This window comes from Trachurus japonicus, chromosome 15, assembly GCF_045865225.1.
Source record: "Trachurus japonicus isolate A0001 chromosome 15, Traja_1.0".
Lineage (NCBI taxonomy): Eukaryota > Metazoa > Chordata > Actinopteri > Carangiformes > Carangidae > Trachurus > Trachurus japonicus.
Window position 1 is genome coordinate 21,011,683 of NC_140921.1, and position 22,442 is coordinate 21,034,124.

At 42.8% G+C, this 22,442-nt stretch overlaps 2 protein-coding genes across 4 annotated transcripts; one reads left to right on the forward strand and one right to left on the reverse strand.

The window, feature by feature from the left end:
- Positions 1 to 85: 85 nt before the first annotated feature.
- zc3h6 (zinc finger CCCH-type containing 6) lies at positions 86 to 8,769 on the reverse strand. Of its 3 annotated transcripts, none has more exons than XM_085800398.1 (12): positions 8,271 to 8,769; positions 6,078 to 6,309; positions 5,833 to 5,955; positions 5,496 to 5,742; positions 5,265 to 5,407; positions 4,932 to 5,060; positions 4,541 to 4,657; positions 4,318 to 4,425; positions 3,973 to 4,202; positions 3,478 to 3,890; positions 3,215 to 3,391; positions 86 to 3,137 (listed from the first exon to the last, which is right to left on the reverse strand). In XM_085800398.1, the coding sequence occupies exons 1-12, from the start codon at positions 8,354 to 8,356 to the stop codon at positions 1,618 to 1,620; spliced, it is 3,525 nt and encodes a 1,174-aa protein (XP_085656524.1). In that variant the 5' UTR covers positions 8,357 to 8,769; the 3' UTR covers positions 86 to 1,617. The 3 variants fall into 3 exon arrangements, with proteins under 3 accessions (XP_085656524.1, XP_085656525.1, XP_085656526.1); XM_085800399.1 differs by having other exon boundaries at positions 8,472 to 8,740; XM_085800400.1 differs by having other exon boundaries at positions 8,560 to 8,739.
- Positions 8,770 to 9,654: 885 nt separating this feature from the next.
- Positions 9,655 to 20,646, forward strand: fbln7 (fibulin 7). Its single transcript, XM_085800402.1, has 8 exons — positions 9,655 to 9,954; positions 11,195 to 11,357; positions 12,666 to 12,842; positions 15,233 to 15,358; positions 15,565 to 15,702; positions 16,275 to 16,412; positions 16,887 to 17,025; positions 18,740 to 20,646. The coding sequence occupies exons 1-8, from the start codon at positions 9,877 to 9,879 to the stop codon at positions 19,110 to 19,112; spliced, it is 1,332 nt and encodes a 443-aa protein (XP_085656528.1). The 5' UTR covers positions 9,655 to 9,876; the 3' UTR covers positions 19,113 to 20,646.
- Positions 20,647 to 22,442: the final 1,796 nt, after the last annotated feature.

A 22,442-nucleotide genomic window follows, 5' to 3' on the forward strand; every position in this document is an offset into this window, starting at 1 on the left:
TTAGAGCTGTTAGCTGTTCAAGTATTGGACATGCACTCTATAATAAGACATTTCAAATTGATGTTTGTTTCTGAAATAAAACCGGTGATGTTTTATCTCTTTATTTCAGATATTCATAATAAAATCACTGAAATGTGACAGGCATATGTGTTGTTAAAATGTCTTACAGTATTATTACAACCATAATCACCATAATGACAGGAAAAAAAAAAGCATTATTCATTAAAACACTCAGAAACACACTGTACACGTGATACAAAATAGGCATTTACAACGTGAATTATGAAAACAATTAAAAAAGTAAATAGCTTAATTTCAGCCAAACGACACACTCACTGTAACAGACACAGAACTTTTAATAAAAACAAACTGCTGAGCGATATGCCACCTTAGGTCTACAACATTCACCCTCTGTAACACACTTTACCAAAATGAGTCCATCTACACTCAACTCCAATGAAATTCTACGGTGAAAATAGGCATAATGGTCATATTTGTAACACATAACTACAAAGTCACCAAGATAGTATCCTCTTTGTATATTACACTGGTTTTCTTACTTTCTTGACTTATTACTCTGATTATCTGTTTTGAAAAATAGTGAAGGAAAATCTTAGGGAGCTACTTACAAGCTTGTCAACACTGAGTCTTTTAAGTAATGACAATGATAAAACAATTTCCTCCATTAACTGTCATTACTTGATAAGCAAGTCAGAAAAAACCCACAAACAATAACATCCTCAAGATTATTTAGGCCACTTTATAATACAATAAAATGAAAAAAATGAACTGATCCAACATTGCAAAACTGCAGAACATCTGCTGAACAGGGTAGTGTTTCATATTGCACAAAAAATAGCAAGCTGTAGAACTAAATCTTGAAAAAAAGGGAGTAGCAATCTGGCATTGCTACATGCAACAGGGGCCTGTGGGGGAATCTGACCTGATCGTATCAGAGCTTGACATATTACAAGCTTATATCAGGGTGTGTGTGGTAAAAAATGTAAATGTTCAAAAAAAACATCTGTTAACTTACGGTGAAAAAAAATCCCTTATCATAAAAGTGAGCAAAACTTAAATACATCTTGATATAAAAGTGTCTTGAAATAAATATGTAAATACAAAAGTTCTCAAGGGAATTCTTACAATTGTAATTCGATCGATTACTCAGCATTATCTCTCTGCGCGAGTGAGTGAGTGAATCTATTCTACGGCGTGTAATGCCTGAAATGAACCCAGAGTTTAGTGAACAACACGTGGGTCAGTCCTTAGTGAAAACTATACAAGTTAACTCGATTCCTTTTTCTTTTTTTTGATTGTTTCAAAGATACATGAAAATTACAGAATGATAAAAAGACCTTGACATACACACTTACAAAACACACATTTCAGCATTAATGTGATTATGTTAAGAGGGACTATACACCGTGTCTGCGCACCTGTCCAGTATCCTCTCCGTACTGTCAAATATGTAGTGCACTAAATAATGTGATTCTATACAAGATCATTTATATACAGAAATAAATAGATTCATGTAAAGCTAAATAAAGATTAATACTCGCATCTCCACGTTATACAAATCTTATGCAACTTTTCCACATTTCCACACAGGAGTGTTTACTGACAGAAAGGGGAAGCAGTGGGATCAAAGGTCTTAAACACATCTTTGAGTGTCCTGTCGTCCGACTCCTCCTCTGGATCCTGTTTTTTCGGTTCCTCCTTCAGCACCTCCTCCTGCTCCTTCTCCTCCTGCTTCTGTTCTTGTTCCTGCTCCTTCTTTAGCTCCACCTCCTCTTGTGCTCCTGTAGAGCCCTGGCTGGTCGGTTTGGCCTGTCTGGGGTCAGTATACTGGGGCCGAATCAGGCCGGCCAGCGCTTGGATGGGGAGGTTATGAACCGCAGGGGGTTTGACAGGTGAGGCTGGAGGCACGGTGGGGGAAGTGGGCGGTGGAGGCTGCTCTGAAGCAACGTCTGTGCTTTTGGCCTCATCAAAAGAGCCGCTTCGTTGAGTCGGTGAGAGTGATGGCGGTGGAGTATTGTCTTTCTTTGCCGGGTGTTTCAGAATACCTGCCTTTTTAGGAGGCTCTGCTTGCTCCTTCTGAGCCTGCTCTGTTTGAGCACGAGGATCGTATAGACTGATGCCCCCTAGGATTGTAGTGGGACTCTCCAGCCCTCCACCAGAGGACGCCAGACGAGGGGCATACGGCGGCAGCTTCTCAGGCTCTGGCTTGGCTCGAGCAGCGTGAGGAGAGGAGCTGGAACTGGCTTTCTGTAGCCTGGGGTCTACGACTCCTCCCCCAGAGGAGGGCTCTTTGTGAACCACCAGCTTTGAGTCAAGGCTTCCTGTACGTTTGAGTCTGGGGTCCAGAGATTTCTGCTGGCGTGGGTCTACAGGTCTCTCTGTGGCGGATCGCGGCTCTGAAGATCCAGAGGGCACTCGAATACGTTCCTTCAAACGCGCGGCCAACAGTCTGGGGTCGGACGGCGGCGGGCTGGAGACAGTGGGGTGCTCTGGCAAGTTTGTTCGGTTCATCTGAGCATCGGCGATTAGGGGTGGGAGGGGTAGGTTGATGGAGTGCTCCTGTTTGGGGACCAGGGAAGGGATGAGGTCCTCGGGGGCCCACACCACCGCCTGGGCGAAGGCAGGCCTCTGGAGCAGGATGTCAACCCGGATGTGGCTGAACTGTTTCAACTGACAACGAGGATCCCTCAGCACCGCGCCGGGACTGGCATCCAGAGGGATGAGGACAGCTCTGTCCCTCAGCTCCCTCTCTCCCTCTTCGTCCTCCTCTCCCGTGGGCGGCTTCTGAGGAACAAGGTGGCCCTGCTGGCGGTAGGAACTTTGCTCCATCGGCCTCATCTTCCTCGGGTCTCTAGAGAGCCGTGGATCTGCACCGACATCCGACTCCTTTTTAACATCAGGGGGTCGCTGTCTGGGGTCCGTCTTCATACGCGGGTCACTGGGCGGGGCCCTTTCCTTCACAAGCCGAGGGTCACCCAGCGCTGGGGCCACGGGAGCGACCTGGGGGGGCTTAGACTGAGACTGTTGCATCTCACTCTGCTTCTTTAGAGATTTAAGGATGGAGGCAACACAGTTCCCATCTTCGTCGTCGCTCGAGTACCAGTTTGTAGTTTCGTCTGAAAGAACAGATGAAATGACATTAAACGTTTCATTCTGAATTCAGCAAACCTGCTTTTTGTGCTTGAGCACTTACCTCTGTTTGCACTGTTATCATCCTGAGCCTCTGCTCTCTGTGGCTCGTTGCCCTGTGTCTGTGTCTGTGTCAGGTGTAAAAAGATGGCTTTCTGTACTGCTGGTGGTAAAGACTGCAACTGTGACTCTGCACCCATCTGCTGCTGGAGGTTCTGTATGAAGGCCAGACTGGGGTCCACTATACAGGAAAAAAATGGCAAAATCAGTAATGTTTAAAAGGTTATTACCCTATTGGATAACTACAGTATTTAATATCATACTGACCTCCTTGTTGGCCCATGCTCTGGTTCCGGAGGAAGCTGCCAAAGAATTCCACCGGGTTCTGACCCAATGATGGAAAAGGGAAGAGGCTTTGCAGCATTTGTAGATCTGGTATCGGAGGGAATGGAGGTCTCTGCATGTTCATCTGAGGGTTGATATTGGGTAGGTTTCCGTGGAAAGGTGGGGGTTGACCAGAGGGGACTGGTGGCATTGGAAATCCGTGTGGTGGCTGCTGTCCTGGGGGACTCTGCGGCATGGCTGGTCCGGTGGGGTGGCCCATGGGACCAGGTGATCCAGGAGGAGGAATAGGAGGAGCAGTGGAGCCTGAAGGCACCATACCTGCACTCTGTGTGTCCTCCGAGGTGCCGCTAAACTGGTTAGTGCCTTCTGCTTGATTCTGGGAGTAGTTGGATCCACTGAAAAATAAAATGCACGCAATTAAGTTGAGGATAAGCTCCAAGCACATTGTAGAGTTTTATTACAGATTATTTTGGTTACCTCAGACCAATTTTTTGAGCCAAGTCCACAGTAGGTTGGACTTTGATTTCAAACAGGGAGGGGATCTTCTTCCCTCCTTGGCAAGAGGCATCTGTAGGACTGCTCTGACCAGGAGTGGGCAGCAACCCCACCCCAGGAGGAGGCTTTGGAAGTGGGGCAATACCCTGCTTTCTCAGATCCTCTAGCTCCAGTTCATCCTCACGGGCGTTTTCCTCTTCGGTGTTAATGATCTGAAAAATGAGTCACAGAGCAGAAATAAGACAAATGTTCCATTAGAGCTCAGAGTCCCTCAGCAAGAAAGTGTTTAAAAAAAAATTTTAATCACTTTTTTTATTCATGTCTGACCTTATCAAGCAACTCTTTGGTAACATCAGTCAGAGCCTCGTGGGAGAATTTGCAGTTGTCCCCCTGATAACATTTGGCTCCTGTATGAAAGAACTTACACGGGTATTCATGTGCAGTCACAGGTTAAGGAACAGGACTAATTAAATGGTATGATGACACCGTCGTTCATTACGTGATGCAATGACACAGATGTAATTAAAAACATTTGTCATTAGTGAAGGATATTGTGCATGTAAATGCAATTATCTCCTTTGCTGCAGTATCCTTGGAGGTAAAATTTACAGAGCTCCTTTTTCTTATCTGGCACGACGAGCTCATGTTCAAACTTGCACTGTTCCCCCTGGAGGAAGACAGAATCATTTCATCTTGCAATTAGGAAGGCCATTGTGTCTCCCACATATTTCCTCTTATTACAAGAAGCCAGAGATCATTAAAAAAAATAAAAATAAAATAAAAATAACATTATTCATATGGCAGTTTTCTTACAGAGTGCTATACAAGAAAAGTAAAAACAGAAAAATCCAAAGTGAGCATAGGGTTAGAATAAGTAGAATAAAAAAACACATCTCAAATCAACATTATGCTAAATTCTATTCGTATTAGCACTACTTTACCTTGATGCATCGGCCCTCCAGGAAATACTTGCAGATGTATCTACCGTTGTGTTCAACTGTGTGTTGATTGATAAACTCCTTGCTCATAATTGGACGTTTCTTCTGAAAACCAGTAGAATTCTTTCCATCCTGTGACACAACGTGAACAAAAAGGTGTGGTCTTAGTTTTGCCTGGTTCCCAGTTAAGACTACAGTTAAGTTAACTACATACATTGCACTGTAGCTTGAGTCACTGTGCCTTAAGTAGGAAAGCATTGTACAAACGCAGCCCATTTGCCATAATTAGTGATATGATATTAATGCTTCTGGCTGAACTTTCAGAGGTATATTTACCAGTCCCATGTCGTCCATTCCTTGATCTCCCCCGCGGCCTCGTCCACGTCCTCCCCACATTTTGCCCTTCATCTTCTTGTTCTTGTTAAGCATCCCGCGTCCTCTGCCCGGTCCACTCCCCCTTCCTCTCCCCCTCTGTCCAACTGAAAAAGACATTTTGGAGGACGTGATCAATCTCAAAAACCTATAAGATGAATGACTATATGTGAAAACTTAAGAATGCCTTCGTACAGTGTTGTTGTTTCATCCCCCTCATGCCCCCTCTCTTCATCTGGTCTTTAGCATGACGTCCCTTTCCCTGAATCGGGGATGGTGAATCCTTTGCCTGATACTCGGACATGTCATCGTCATAATCATTCTCCTCTTCATCATAGTCATACTTGTCATCGCTGTAGTCGCTGTATTTGTCAAAATCACTGCTCTTGTGCGGCGGGGACTTCTGCGAGTTGCCGTGGCCTCCCTTTGAATCCCGGCCATGCTGCCAAGTCAACAATCAAGGAGAGGAAAGTTGGACAATAGTGCTTTCATGGATAATAAGAGTTAGCATTGCCAGCGGAGCTGAACTCACCTGAGAGGGCTGACCATCAGAGTCGCGGATCGACCCCTGGCCCTTCCTGTTTTTGGGCCTTTCTGGTCGGTCGTAGTCAGAGTCATAACTGTCAGAGCTGGAGCTGCTGGAGGGGGAGTGGTGCTGAGGAGAGGGCACAACATTGCAGTGAATTTTCAATTAGTCTAAGTAGATCACATTCATGGCCTCACAGCAGTAGCACTGAGAGATATTACGCTGGAAGAACAAGTATAAAGGCATCTTACTTTCTGTCTGTCCCGTCTCCTCCTTTTAGACCTTCTCTTCTCTCTGGTCTTTTTGTATCTTTTCCTGGAGTGTCTGTGACTCTTTTCTTCTTTCTCTTTAGTTTTCTCTTTTTCTTTCTCCTTGTCCTTCTCTTTCTCCTTTTCTTCATTCACTTCTGTAGTTTCTTTGTTTTCTTCTTCAATTCCAATCCCTTCGTCATCTATTTCTCCATCTTCTAGTTCACCGTCCTCTCTAAAGAGAGGGAAAGTCAGTTCAGTGAGTGCAACTGTGAGGGTTTAGATGTTGTATTTTGTCAGCCCAGGACACTGATAATATGTTTATCACATCATGAGCAAATCATGCAATGAACCTGCTGTAATAATTTAATATGAAATAAAAATGACATTTTGTAAACCTGCTATAATGTATTTTCCTTCAACTGGAACAGAGTATCAAATATCATGCCAGACATTTTCCATTACGCCCTCAGCCTTTCCTGCACTGAAAACATTGTATTAATAATTCAAGGTTATGTCTTTATTTCTAGTGTGCATTGATTTTAGAAAAGTCAAATTAATTTCAACTTAAGGTTGAAGGAAGTCTATTTCTAAGGTTATTCACTTACTTTACATAAGAGACAACCTGTGTAGTGTGATGTAGGGAAATCTGTTTCAAAGTCAAAAATCTCTGTGACAATGGAGAACCATCTCTACAGAGTAAACTACTCATTTAAACAGCAAAATGAGAGACATTCATATGGAACATAAGCCACCTGGTTGGAGGGCCTGAGTACACCTGCAGGAACAATTATACAGCCAAGAAATATGGCACAGGAAGTATCTGATGCAGGACATTGGAAAACAGCGATATTGATGCTGAAAGATACAACATCTATCATTTTAATGATTCATACATAACTTTAATTCTGGAAGATGTCTTTCTATTAGTTTGCTGCTGCCCTGCGTGTCACATAGCTGCATGCATATTTAAATGACACACTATGATTAAAATCTAAAATTGAAATGATCACATAAGTACTTCACCTATATGTGCATCCTAAAAAACAGGTTCAAATTACAATTTCCTAAGTCTCGATGTCATTTTCATTACATTGCTTTTCAGATATATTGCAGATGCAAGCATGAAGCAAAATCACCACAAACTGGGAAAGTATCCCCCACATAGTCTGTTTCCACAGACATGACCACTTCCAGTGACAACCTGACTCCCTAAACAGCCAAAGATACTGTTCCTAAACTTTACTTCACAGCAGAGACCTCAAGATCCACCATGAGAATCTTCCAAAATAGCATAAAACTATCCTTTCCTGTTTTCATATTTAACTGTTATTACACCTAATTCATGAGTCATAGCCAATGAAGGGAAATTCTAAGGGATAACATTACATTTCCAGTAATACCATATTATAATAAAGTAATACTACAAAGTGCATAAAACCACAACCCCCTTACTCTACAGTCACACCTGAGGTTCCCATTGCAGTACTGCATGACTTTCTAACCCAATTTCAAGATTTAAACCAGAGGTTTAAACCTATCAAAGGTGACAAGAGCACTCAAGATTTTCTCCCAACTCAACACCAACACCAGCTGCTTCTTCCTCTTTGGCTGAAATCAGTGAAATCATCTGCAGTAACCCATTGTCCACATGGTCTGAGAGTCCTGTCCTCAGATCACAAAGCATTCACAAGGACGCAGGCACGGCCTAAACCCAGCAGCAGCAGCAGCAGCAGCAGCAGCAGCAGCAGCAGCAGCAGCACATAATCTCAACCCTGTGTGAACCTTGTCTCAGCAGTACTGCCATGAGCCCGCTAGGGGGACTACAGGACAAGGATGGGCGTGGCATTTACATCATAGTCATTTGCATGGTCTCCTGCAGATGGCAACAATGAAGCCATGAACCCATCCCAGTGCCACAACAACACATACGATGAGGTCTGCGATCTTGGATGGAAATGGTCATGGATGAGTCTTGTCGACACGGAGATGGTATATCTAGGCTATTTTGGACAGCGCTATTTAACTGCACCAAAGAGGCATGCAAAGATTTTGGAGGGGGAAACCGTGGAAATGGCTCTTATGCCCTGCGATTAATGGTTAAAATAAGAAAAACAGTAACACAAAACATGTAGACCCACAGCACTGAAACGCACAGATGAGCGTATTAACAATTGCACAAGAATGTTACTCGACCTTTCATCCCCTGCAAGCTCAGAGTCTGTCATGTTTTTGTCAAGAACAGGGGCTGGGGGACTGGAAACAAGGCTCACAGAAGCCATTGGAAAACGGATCTGCCTCCCTTTCTCTCCGGTACAAGAGTGAATTAACACAGTCACTCAAGGAGACGTTGGGTTGTGAGAGATGCTGGAAGATTTCAGACTGGAAAAAACTCACGGTGTTACATGTCTCGACAGAGACAGTAAACAGACACTCTCCTCTTTCATTTCAATGACGTTTTAACTCTGTGAGCACAGCTTGATACCCCGCTTTGCTAATGTCCCGTCGGTTGACAGCTGCCATGGTGAAATAGAGGAGACGGAGGGAGAAACAGACAGAAATGTAACCATGCTCGTTGATTTCAGCATCTTCATAGGTTTTCTCAACAGGGACATCATCTCAAAATGGCTTCTGAGTTCTGCAACACATTCTTCTATTATGTATTCCTCCACGTATATATAGTCCTGTCCGGATCTATCTAACTTGCATACAACAAACCCTCAACAACAATTGGTCAATTCTCGCTTGGGTAAAGACACCTGCGGTTTTCATTGGTTCACAGCCACGCCAGTTACGTTCAACATCTGCAACAATGAAGTTCATACGACGTTTAGTTTCCTCCTTTATTCCGAGCCCGTGGTTATTACGCAGTTATAATGACTCGACTTTATGTTATTTTTTGAAGGCAAAACAGCTCAAGTTGGTCGTTTTTATTAGTAGCGACGTATTTATTTCCTTGTATCAGTGCGCCTGCGAACTCGCGCGCGCGTACGCACGAGGTGCACGAGCTTCGGAAGCGCTCGTGCAGTCCTGTCAGGTGACACCAGGTGGTGCTCCGACTCTACAGTTCAGACTCCAACAGGCTCACCAGACTACACCGTTGGTGTAACGGTAACAGCATAACGCACGTCGAGCGGTGTGTAACGGGTTCAGTGAGGAGAACAACAACAGGCTCAACGCTAATATACAGTAAACCAAACAATGTTGCCTTAACAGTGAACTCCACAGTACAACATTCAACAATGTAGCTTTATTACAGATAAATACCTTGGTCATTTAGGCAATTCAGTTAACAACATGTTTCGGGAATGTAGTCTCCAGTCAGTCAGTTGGTTTCCAAGGGAAAGGAAACTACTTATTTTTGGTTTTTTACCCTTAATGAGCGTGTAAACAAGTTAACAGTCCGACTTTAATAGTGCAATTTACCAGGCTTTATTCCATGTCCGTGGCAGGCACTGAGAGAGATGTAAGAAGAGAGACTCGTGAGTGTTTGGGAGTATCTCGGTGGGAGGGATTCTTGCTGCAGGAAATTTAGGTGGCGTGCAGAGCGCAGAGGCTGAACTGTCCGAAAGCAGAGCTCCAGAGACAGGAGCGCATCTCTGTCTCAGACACCTGATGAGCATCTTCCAGACTCTTTAAACTGTTTTACTTTATTTTACAAGAGAAAACTGTTTTTAGGGGGATTTTTATCGAACCACTATACAAAAAACAAAAACAAAACAAAACCCCCCAAAAAGCACATTTTAAATCTCGGAGAGCATCAACAGGGAAAAGTATTGATACTGTACGGGACTTTAATGGGATGGCGCTTTCTTTTCAACGCAGGTGTTTGCTGTTGCTGTGTTTAACAGCCATCCAAAGTGGACATGCTGCTGTCCAGGTAAGAGTGATTACTTCATGTAAACAACTCACTTGTTTAATAAGATCTGCTGCCTGAAAAACTGACTCAGTTAAAAGTTTGTGGGTGCAGGACATCTTATTCAGCCAGGTCTGACATCAAAAGTAATTTGTGGTTACTTAATAAATTAAGATATCCATGTTTTGTTTTGTTTTGTTTTGTTTTATCCTGGCTTGCATCACTTATGGTTTTGTTGTAGGGCTAAATGACATAAGACGTTTGCAGAGTTTGTGAACACAGTCTACAGTTTCTACTCTAGAGATGACTTCATATTTTTTGAATTTCAAAAAAAAATCATTGTAGCATCTGGATATGAATCCTCTCATGTCTTGTCAGCTGGTGGCATTTCCCCTTTGCCTGGGGCAGGTAAAACGGAGCACTGAACTCCTACTACTGCACATGTCTAAACTAAGCACACAATGTGAATTTTAATGTATTGATATTAGTTGTTATAGTACAAAGCCCTAGAAATGTCAGTGCAGGAATTTAAAGCACGCCGCACAGAGAAATTGTTCCAATGAGCATGTGATTAATAAACCCTCCTGAAAGGATTAGAGGCACTTTCTCCAAGGAACTTTGTAATGGCTTGACAAGCTTTCTCCCTCAAGTAACTGCTAGTGGCACCCATGCTGTTTTCAGTCTGCCCATTCAGGATTATCCAATGAGCATATGCCTTCCTACCACCATGCAAAATATACAGAGGAACAGCATTTTGGACTTAGGTCCCAATGACATCTGTCAGACAGCTTTTGTCCAGCTGTGCCTGCCACTGGAGTTGTGGTAGTAAGTGGAAAAGAAGTGAGGGAGAGAAGAAGAGAGATGGTAGGTCTTGAAAGTCTCAAATGTGAGCGCAATGAGGTCCAATGGAAAACAGTGGAAAGCTGAAAGTAAAAGGAATCACGAGTTTGCTGTGTTATCCTAGCTGAATAAAAAAAACATGTCACTAATATAACCTGGCAGTGTTACGTAATGTATTTTGATATCAATGAAAACCTTAACGGCCATGTGTCAACCAATAAGATGGATTTGGTTTCAATGACATCATTCTCCACAGCTGCAGATTAATGTTTATTCATCACTCACGTTTTTATGTAACTGAGAGAACTTTTACTACTGAGCTTGTTTTTTCTCGCTGGAAAGTCATTGCATTTTAGAAACACTTTGGCCAGGATCCTTTTACAGTGCTTAATTCTTCTCATGGTTGCTTACGGTTTCTTCACAGACGTGCATGGATAAGCACCAGGTGGTCGGGGTGCTCCGTCAAATGGAGAAGTTTCTGAAAGGCCAGGAGATGCGATTTACAGAGGGTCTGAGGATCATGAAGTCAAAGCTGGCAGCTCTTCAGAACTCTGTCTCCAAGTTACCTCAAGCAGACCAGTCAGCTGGTGAGTAATAAACTCACTCACACCTCCACACTTGTTGTCATATTAGTTTTTATAATCATTATAATTGTCATCTTTACTAGTTGGAAAGGCACAGGTGTTTTCCCTGTGAGCTACGCAGTGATGTACATATTTCAACATAATATTTCATAAGTAGAAATATTTTCACATAAATCAACATACAGAACCACAGCCTAGATTTGCTCCAGTGATCATATAAACACACAATAAAGTTGTAAAACATAATTTCATCTGCACTGCTTTAGATTATATAATGCATATATTTTAACAAAAAGGATTTCACCATATATTATTGAAGTGAATGATAAAGACAAATGAAAATTCCAACAATTGATTTCACAACATTTCAAGAAAAGTTAAATTATTTGCAGTTGCTCTTGAAAAGTTTTTTTTTTTTTTGTCAGTGGCAGTAAATAGTGAAAGATCGCTTCTTGTGTAATGGGATTACAGATTCATCCAACACGAGGCCATCTCAGTTACAGAGCTGGGCACTTGACAGGGGAAGTGGATTTGTGGAATTGTGTTGTTTGGCAGCAGGCAGTTCGGCCAATTTGTTAGTGATGGACCAGTGCAGTCCATAACTCTGTGGAGAGTACTTGGCAGGACAGAAAGAAGCTGATGTCTTACATTTGCAGCAATAAAGACTCAACAGAATAAAAAGCGTCAAATGATTGCACCACCTGCTTTAAGTGATCAAATCAGGATCAAATCAATTTGTTGTTACAATTAATATATCTTTTTTAAAGGACATTAATACATGTTGCACACACTGCTTTTTGTGTACCCTGACCCATCTATGAAGCACTTTTTTTTTAAATCTCATTTTGGCAAAATTGACCACAATTGTACTACAAACATGAGCTGGACATGATTGAGGTCTGGCGGTGATGCAAGCCTTATCTGAAATGTACCGTTTCAATTGAGATAGAAAAATAGGAAACATTTTCTCACAATCCTCCAAGTTGGAGGAAGCATTTAAATCTCACCAAAGTCAAAAATGCAATTCATTCACACTTATGTAATATAATTACATATTATACAAGCAGTAAACATTCCAGAACATGGAACATGGTATAGCACTTGGCTGCTGATGTGATTGTGACTCACTGCAGTGGCCGGTCCTTTGGTGATTGACTGTAAATGAGGCATTTGAACTGCTCTTTCCCATGAAGGCTCTCCACTGCCCAGTGACACGTGTACATCCCCAGGCAGAGAATGCCAGAGGATGTCAGGAGGCTTACTCCACATCTGACCAGCCTTCCTCTCGTGCTGTCTCTGTCTCTCCCACAGCTCCCACCACCTGCCCCTCTGTGGAAGCCCCAGCTCATGGTACCAAGTTTGGCTCAAAGTACTTTGTTGGACATGAGGTCCATTTTACTTGTTCCCAGGGATACCAACTTGTCGGTTCTGCCACACGTGTTTGCCGGGATAATGGTACCTGGACTGGCATCAGTGCGGCATGTAAAGGTGAGTCTCACTGGGAGTTTATGGTTTGTTGAGCAAGACACAGCTGTCCCAGCTCTATTTTCCTGCCTTATTTCTGACTCTGTGTGAGGCAAGTGTATTTTTTCCCCCATTCAAACACACATCCACTGCCTGTCTGCATGTATGATTTGGGAGAATGTTTTGTTCCAGGACTGCTATGTCTGTGCATTGTTCACTGCTGAGCAAAAATCCCCACACCCATTTAGGGCGACCTTGGCTCAGCAGTGTCTAAAACCCAGGCTGAAAGGGACTGACCTCCTCACACGCATCCACACAGATAACATGCAAAGAAAAGAGCCTTTCTTTGGGAGGGCTGGAACTCCTCCATTCTGAATGAAGCCCTCGTTAAAATGGCATTAAATGTCTCTGAACATAGAAAAACACCTGTACTGCATTCCACTGTGGGGTGCCTTCCCCTCCAGGTTTCAGCAGTGGTTGAGCTACTGTAAGCCCCACCACCACCACCTCCTCTGTTGCTCATGTTTCCCCAGTTCTTTGACGGCAGTCCCGCTGGACGGGGTAAGGTCCAGACATTATACCCACACCATGGTCTGATAGCACAGAAGTATGCTAAGCACGCTATTGATAGCCTCTTCAGCCTCTGCTGGTGGCATTCATCCAAAAATTCCAAGTGGCACACTCAGTCGAACATGTGCATACGTTTATTGACATTAATGGTTAAACCAACATGAAAAAGCCCGACTCGACACAGTATTATCCCTGTTCGTGTTTTTCAGCCCGGCACAAGAGGTCTAAATATAGTCATGCTTAAAAAGCAGCATTGACAGTCTGAAAACCTTAAAGTTAAAAAGAGTTTAAAAATATTTAGCATATTGAAGTGGGCCTTTTCATGTTATGGCCTTGTGGTGACCCCCGGGGCAAGCCAAATAAACATTAAAGGGATTGGTTGTCATCCAGTATACTATGGCCTCAGCCCTGGAGCTTAAGGAGCAGCAGAGACCATCTGCACAACTCTCAGAGCTGGCTACAGAAGCAAAGATCATAAGGCATGATGTATTTATCCAATGGTTTCCTACTGTAACTTTGACAGGCAGAACATGCTTCACCATAATCCCTATAGTCATAGGAGTAGGTTCATTACCTTTAATTATCAGTCCATGTTGTTTTGAGATCTGCGGGGCGGAGACGCAAGCTGCTCAGTGAACACAAATGAGGTGAACGGTACAGGTCCCCTGTCCCTCATCAAACTCATCAAATACACAATCAACTCCAAAACACTCTCATGGACAAGTTGTGACCTGCACATTCACCAAACTATGAAATAATCACATAATTAATGTAACATTACGACACATGAAGCAAATACTCGGAACTACTTGCGCTTTTGAAATCACTCCGCCCAGCAGCGTCTGGAGTGTCTGGAATGTAGTTCCGGCTTTGCATTTGCCTCGAAAGCAACTCTGTCTTGTAATATTACATGATTATTTCATAGCGTGGTGAATGTGCAGGTCACAACTTCTCCACGGGAGCGTTTTGGAGTTGTTGGATTGTGTATTTGATGAGTTTGATGAGGGACAGGGGACCTGTACCGTTCACCTCCATTGTGTTAGCTGAGAAGCTCATGTCTCTGCCCCGCGGATCTCAAAACAACATGGACTGATAATTAAAGGTAATGAACCTGCTCCTATGACTATAGGGATTATGGTGATAGGAGAATTTGACTTAATGTTGAATTATCCCTTTAAACTGGAGACTGTAATCATTTTTGCGAAGACTTGTATTAAAAAAAAGACAAGTAGAAAAGCTGTAACTTTTTTTATTCTCATATTTTAAAGTGCTAGTGGAGTAAAGTACAGATGAACAGCAGCAACCTTAAACTTTCAACTTTGCAGATGCAGATGGACTTGCGTAATTACACTCACGCTTTGTAATTACACTAATAATTATAGACATTAGAAGATGAATGATTAGAATTGCTACTTTTCCACAAATGGAATTAATAAAAGGGCATCGCTGACTTACAGTTGACATACTGTGTCCATAATTACAGTACCAGTTTCTCATTCTGAGGTATCAGTTATCAAAGTTATCCCGCTCTATGGATGAATGGTAGACAGGAAATACTTACAGAAGCTCTTTCATGTATCTCTTTAACAGTCATCTGCTTTCCAGTGAAAACTGAAGCAACTTCTGCTGTAGTTCAACTATTTTTCATAATATTTCAAACCAGACCTAGTTTAAGCATCTTTTTTCCCTTTTAGGCTTTTTTTATTTTTTATTTTTTTATTATTTGACATGATTTCTATCAAGTTTTTTTTTCACATGTGTCAGTATGTTATATAAGAACCTGGGATTCAGGTCAAAAATGACCATGGACCACTGAAGAAGTTAATTCTCTCCTACAACTACAGATATAAGTGAGTGTGCAAGTAATCCCTGCCAAAATGGAGGTACCTGTGTGGAGGGTGTTAACCAGTACAAATGCACCTGCCCCCAGAACTGGAGTGGCTCTCACTGCCAGCACCATACACAAACAGGTCAGTCCAACAAATTAAATGAATTAAATATCAGATATTCAAACTGAGATCTACCACTGTGTGTGTGTGTGTGTGTGTGTGTGTGTGTGTGTGTGTGTGTGTGTGTGTGTGTGTGTGTGTGTGTGTGTGTGTGTGTACAGTGTGTTCTGCTTTAGGTCAAATATTACCACAGGTCTGCACCTTTCATATTTTCTCCACTTTTGCAGCACCACCTGAGTGGAGTGTTGTGAACGATCCGGCATTCAGCCGGAGACCTCGCTGTGCCCAGGTGAACCGAGCCCAACACTGCAGCTGTGATGCAGGCTTTCACATGAGTGGCACCTCTGACAACAGCATCTGTCAGGGTGAGCTATAATAAGGTGTTACTTAACTGATCCCTGTTGGGACATTCTCCCCTTTTGCTGCTCCTCCTCACAGGGAGGCAGGGTCAGCTACGGAGCAGTTCCCCCCTCACGCTGCTCAACGACATCGCTGCAGGGCAAATGTTAGATGTCTGAATACCTGAATCAATTACTCCTCTAGAGATTAATATGGTTACAAATGGGAGTAATCTGTGGAGCCAGTTTGTGACAAACAAAATAATCCTCTCGAGAGGTCACAAGCTGATTAGCATCCGTTTAGGTCACAGGTTCGGTTGTTTTTTTAAGATGTAATTGGTTGAGTAACATTTTGAAATGAAAGTTTCCGTGCACTTGCTCTAAATGTGTTTATGTCCAAGAAAGTGCAAAGTGCAAAACTGGGGGGCCTAAATACTGACAACAACAACATACCTTGGTTGTAAACTGCATGACGTGTGTTATTACCTATACACCTCCTCCCTACAAGCTATTTCTATACACACGATGCCTTCGTTGGGTTATGTGATGCAAGTTTAAGGCACCCATGCACATGCATTTCTTCTTCTGTTTCCTGACAGATGTAAATGAGTGTGAAGTGTATCGGCTGGACCAAGGAGGGAAGCTGTGTATCCACGAGTGTGTGAACGTCCCCGGCTCCTACCACTGCTCTTGCCCCAGCGGCTACAAGTTGCTCCCAGATGGGCGGAGCTGTGAGGGTGAGTGACAAGAAGCAACAGAGGACAAAGGCTCATTCACAGGGATCCTGGCTGCAGATCTGGCTGGGTATGTTCCTCTCTGGAGAGAAATACCTGTGATTTAGAAAGACGAGGAGCCTTTTAGCAGCAGAGTTTTTAGTTTCTGCAAAGGTGTCTCCTGGTCTTGGGTACTACTTTCATTAGCACCTCTGAAGCTCACAGTGCTTGCCAGTGGAATGAATGACCTCACCCTTTCCCAGCAGAAGGGATCTTTAGGACATGAGGCGTTTGTGGGAGACTAAACTGAAAAACCAAATAAACAATCAGAGCACAGCACCCCCTGCTCAGACTTTGGTAACCAGGAAGCAGGGAGTCAGTCTGGCAAGTCTCTCTCTCTCTCTCTCTCTCTCTCTCTCTCTCTCTCTCTCTCTCTCTCTCTCTCTCTCTCTCTCCCTGCTTCTCATTCTTACATGCCTCTGCTGTTTTGTCTTCCAGATGTGGACGAATGTTTAAGCCAGCAGCACAACTGTAGCCGAGGGACAACTTGTATCAACACGGGTGGAGGCTTTCAGTGCGTCAACCCAGAGTGTCCCCGTTCTCATGGCAACGTCAGCTATGTCAAGACATCTTCTTTGTAAGTAGATCCAGCATTTGTTCTGTCGGTGATAGAACATCTAATGAACAAAAGAAACCCTCAGATCACATCTTCCTCATTTCAGAAAGAAAGTGTCATCATCAACTTTGAAATGACCCAGCACATACTAAATCAAAGCCACCTCTTAGACTCTGGTGGACGACGTGGTGGTGAGAAAGATCTGTCACTGCAGAGGTGCAGCTGAGCGTGATGTTACAGCCTCAAGTTCTGCAGATGAACTGCTTAAGCTTTTCATTCAAGTTGGGACTTCATTGGTATAACATTACATAGAAATAACAGTGAAGTCACCGTGGTAACTGTTGAGATCTGGCAATTCAACAACAGCACTAATGGCCAAGGTAACCAAACTTGAAGAAGAAATTGAAGACTGCTGCTGAAACCATAACTAAAACAGTTGTAAACATCCACCACAGTTTGCCCACCAACGTCCTGATTTAGCTTTGACTGGGTGTGCTTGCTAAAGTCGTGTGCTCATATTATTACAGTGCAGTGGGAGACATTTTGGGTGCATTAACTTTCAGTTTTTTTCTCAACCAAAGCGGTTTAGGTAAATCCTGTCTGCACGAGATTCTCTCCCAGTCATTGTGGTGACACTCACATGTTCCCGGTATTCATGAATACAGTGTGACCATGACTAATAGAAATGATGACAAAAAAAAAAGATTGTGGTTATAGCTGTATCATAGAGATGCAAATCATTACTGACAAAGAACATGCATGCTCAGCAGAACTTCACTGAATGACGTCATTTTTTTGTTCTTTAAAACCACGTCAAACATCTGTGCACTGACCAATGTTTGGAGGTATAACAACTTCCATCTCTGTGTTTGCCAGTCATCAGCAAGCTGCCTCAGTTGAAGGCATGAAACAAAGCTCTGTCTGCTTCTAGTGAACCATCAATGTGGTGAAATACAGCTCCGCTGCCAGCTGAAGGGATGGATAAATGTTTAGGGGGGAAAAAAATCTTTCAAAAAGGAAGAAAGTTGGAAATTAAGTAAGCCAGTAGCTGTGACCCAATTATATATTACACACTAATGCTCTGCAGGTGTGTAGTGCATCATTGAAGAAGTGAATTACTGAATGAAGTATATTTACAAGTGTTAGTGTGCTTATGAAATCATTTTCTTGGGGAATATCCCACAGTGCAATGGTTAAAGGAAATAACTAACAGCTGCATAAAAAATAAAACATATTGCAGATGATGGTGTGATCTCAACTAATAAAATAAAAATGATTTTAATATGTTTGGAAAATCAGGAGTATGTCTTTTTAATATGGTTGGGGACGGAGGGATTTGTTGTAATCTATGTCAATTAGTATGTGTATTGGTATATTATGAATTCTATTAATTATGCAGTGTGAAGCGGAGAACTAGACAAACCCGTGTTGTTGAAAAGAGAGGTAAGATGGTGTCCTGCAGGGTTTGTATGAGGGCAGAAATGTAAACCCCTCTGTTTCTTGTTGTTCTACCCACAACAGGAGTGATTCAATACTTCAGGACACTTGACCTCAAATGTCCTGTATGTAAATGTGCCATTTCTATTTAGTTCTGAGCACTTTCTCAAGGGGATGGATTAATTATGTAACAATTTCTCCATGACAACTGTTTAACACATGCAAACAGAATGGAAACAGTTTACCACCTTGTCCTGTAATGGCCCCGGCTTGAAATTGCTGTTTTTCTCTCTTGCAGTCAGTGTGAGAGAAACCCCTGCCCCATGGACAGCCGCTCCTGCCACCTGGCTCCTAAGACCGTGTCCTTCCACTACCTGTCTCTGCCCTCCAACCTGCAGACTCCTGCCACGCTTTTCCGTATGGCTACCGCAGGAGCGCCCGGACGCACGGGTCCGGACAGCCTGCGCTTTGGCATAGTGAGCGGAAACTCCCGAGGGATCTTCGTCATGCAGCGTTCAGACAGACAGACTGGTGAGCTGATACTGGTCCAGCAGCTGCGTGGGCCACAGGAGATCAGCATTGATGTGGACATGTCTGAATACAGCGACCGCGTCTTCCAGGCCAAGCATGTGGCCAGGGTCCACATTCTGGTTTCACCTTACAACTTCTAAGAGCTTCAAAGGTGAGAAAGAAGGAAGACAAGAAAGAGAAAGGTGAAGAGGAATGGCGACGAGTGCGTAATGAGCACTGATTTTTCTTTCTGATACCATTTGTTCATCCCCTATCAGAAATTAATGTGTCCGAGCAGCCAATCACTGGCCAACATTTGTTCAGTGGCCAAATTACCAAAAGAGCAAGTTAGAATATTTAAAGTGACAATAGACAACTTTTTAACTGTTCAGCTATTAACCTGGCTACAACACAAGAAACGACTACAAAGTTTGATCTCAGTCCTGTGATTAAGGCAGAGTCCTATCCAGTTGTATTAATAAGTAGGCAGGTTTTCTACTTACTGTCAGCCCTTTCCATAGTTGGACTGGATATCAGGACCACTGGGACAAATCTTGGTGGGCTAGTGGACCTTCCATAAAACCCTTTCAGTCTCTTTATCAGCCCTCTCTGTGGTCCCAGTGGATGAGTCCGAGGCTGAATTTCTGTCCCAATCTGACTGTGGATATCTCAATTAAGTGAATGTCCATCTTAGTTTCTCTCTTTGCCTACTTTGTCTGCTCTGACAATGGGGCTCGTGTAGAGTTACCACATTAAGCTGGTTGTTATCTAGTTGACTGTTTCCATTACCCGAGCAAAGCTACTGAAAACAAAAGCACTGTCCTCTGTCCGTTTAAGTTACGCAGTAGCAGATGCAAAACAATTGCTTGTAAGTTGATGTATTTATAACTTCACTCCCTCTGACAAAGTTACAATAGTGAAAGCAAAGCACATAGGGACCTAATCTAAATACAGATGGTGTCATTATTCTTCTTCCAGTCTAATAGCCATTACATACTGCAATCAACATCAACTTCATGACGATACGTTGAAACAAAAAGTTGTCTATTTCCACTTTAACAGTTATATGAAGATAAATATATATACTGGTAGACCAAAAACATCACAGATGCTTCTTAGTGTCAGTTTGAGCTATGAAGGATGAGTTTGACTGATTGAGTCTGAATGCATGAAAACTAGCTAAAACAATGGGGAGGGATGGAAAACTACTTTGGTCATTCATTACTGTTGCTTATGTTTGTATGTTTATGTCCATTATAAACCATGACTGAGTAGCTCAGGGTCCGGCCCTGGGGCTGATGCACTGCCCTAGCTTTATCGATGATAAATACCTATAAGACATTAGTGCTCCCGTGGCTCTAATTTATTGGAAATATTATTGCTGGTTTTTACATTGTAACATACTGTGCGCCACATGTTTATCTCCCATCATATACTGTATATTTGTTTTTTTTGTACCAGCTTGCTTTGTTTAAGGCACCAGTCATTATACTAAGGGAGGTTTTTTTCTACAGTAGCTGCAGATCTGTACCTGGGCATATTTCCTCTATTACTCATATTCTCTATGTTACTGAGAAATAGTCTCATTATATTCAAAATCATAGATGATTTGGCAAACTTGCCAATGCACTACATAATTTATCTGGAATTTTAATTGTCTCTGCATAACTGAAATAAAGTCAGTCCAACATTTCAGTATTTGTTAGGGCTATTTCACTTGATGCTGAACAGTGTGCTATTAAATCTTCATGTGGCATTGCTTGTTCTCATTCTACGTCCATTAGGAGTGAATTTTAATGAGCGAAATGCAAACCAACACAGAGTTGATAAATGAACGCTGGATGGCTATAAAAGGTTCCTGAGCGAATGGATAAAAGGTTAAGAGAGGAGGAATGTGTGCTTCATAGTATGAGCGAGTCCACAGATACATGCCAGGCGGCATTTCCCCAAAAAGAAGCTTCACAGTATTTCTACTCGACTCAAATACAAGGAACTAACTGTCACATTTCAAAAACATATCTCAGTGTGTCTATGTGTTACAGAAAGAAGAGACTAATGTTCACCACATGTGTTCTCTTAACTTCCTTCACTCCTCTCCCGTCTCCATCCAGGGGTTTACATTGCAATAAAAGGGGCCAGAAGAGCTGCATGCTTTCAGGAGGGAGTGGATGGTGAGAATCAAAACACATGCCCTGACGGCACACATTGCTTTGAAAATGACAACGTGCCTTAATGGCGGGCCTAATTTCCTTCAGTAACCAGACCAGGAGCGCTCACATTGCAGCCTTTGTTTCAAGGCTTGTGCTCAGGCTGTTTGATGTTCACATGTTTCATCCATTCTCAGGCAGAAGGATATTGCCAGAGACAATTGGAGAGCGCTGAGCTACATAACACAAGCCATTTGCTGGAGAGTAATGATAAAAAATATACAGTGAGGGCCTTGAGGCAAAGCCAGCATGGTGTGGTTTACACTCGTTTTATGTCGGAGTCATAGAAACACGATGACTTGACTCTCTGGTCTTCCTCTCTGTGCTCACTGTGACTTTAGTGCATCAATCTATTCACAGGGGCAGGACAAAATAAGAGAAACACACATACACTGGGAACACACAAAGATACATTGCAGTAAGTATCAGTACGGTGAAGCTTTTTTTTTTATTTTTTAACCTGGCCTCTCTTTAGCAGTGCAAAGTTTCCTGTGCTTTGTTAACTGTCAGCACTGCTGCTCGAAATGGGCACCAACACAGAAAAGCTCTGGTATGTAGCTGCGGGGCTATAGTGTGTTTTTGTCCTCCTCGTGTAGCTGGACTTTAAAGCTCCTGGTCACATGCCACCCGCAAAAAGAAGCACACGCACCTTTCCACAAAAAGGAGGAAACAATCTCCACATCAGAAATTCTTGAAATTCCAGGGGCCGTAAAATGTTCAGCTACGGTACAGTTTCCTAAAACATCCTCCTCACTTTGCTCCTGCGAGCACAAAAGCTTAAATCACTGTTGAGAGAAACAAAAGAAACTGAATTAATCTATGAATCTCCATCAAAACGGAAAAGAGGCACGTGTGTCGCTGGTGGGTTTTCCCTGAATGAAAGGCACTGTGGAAGAATTTTGTTCTACTTTTCTTATGCAGGAGAGGGGAGAGGTCGTCTGTGGATCATCTTTCATGTGGGATAAATGTTTGGAGGTAGTCCAGAAATATGTGAGAGTCATAGGAAAGCAGAATGAAGGTCCCTTTTGCTTTGGTCTCTGACTTTGAAGTGGCCTGTACTCCACCATTACAGTCCCTAATAATGACATACTTAATACTTGATGCAAACAACAAACCATTTGATGGAGCCTGATTATCAGATTAGATGTGGATTCAGATTCAGATGTAGAAGAGGGACCAGGCCTCTCAGACTCAGGTCCCACGCAGCTCTTATCAAGATGAAAGAGGAATGTTTTTCTGTTTGTCTCCACAAACGGTCTGTGTTAGTTTTATTTGCAAATTCAG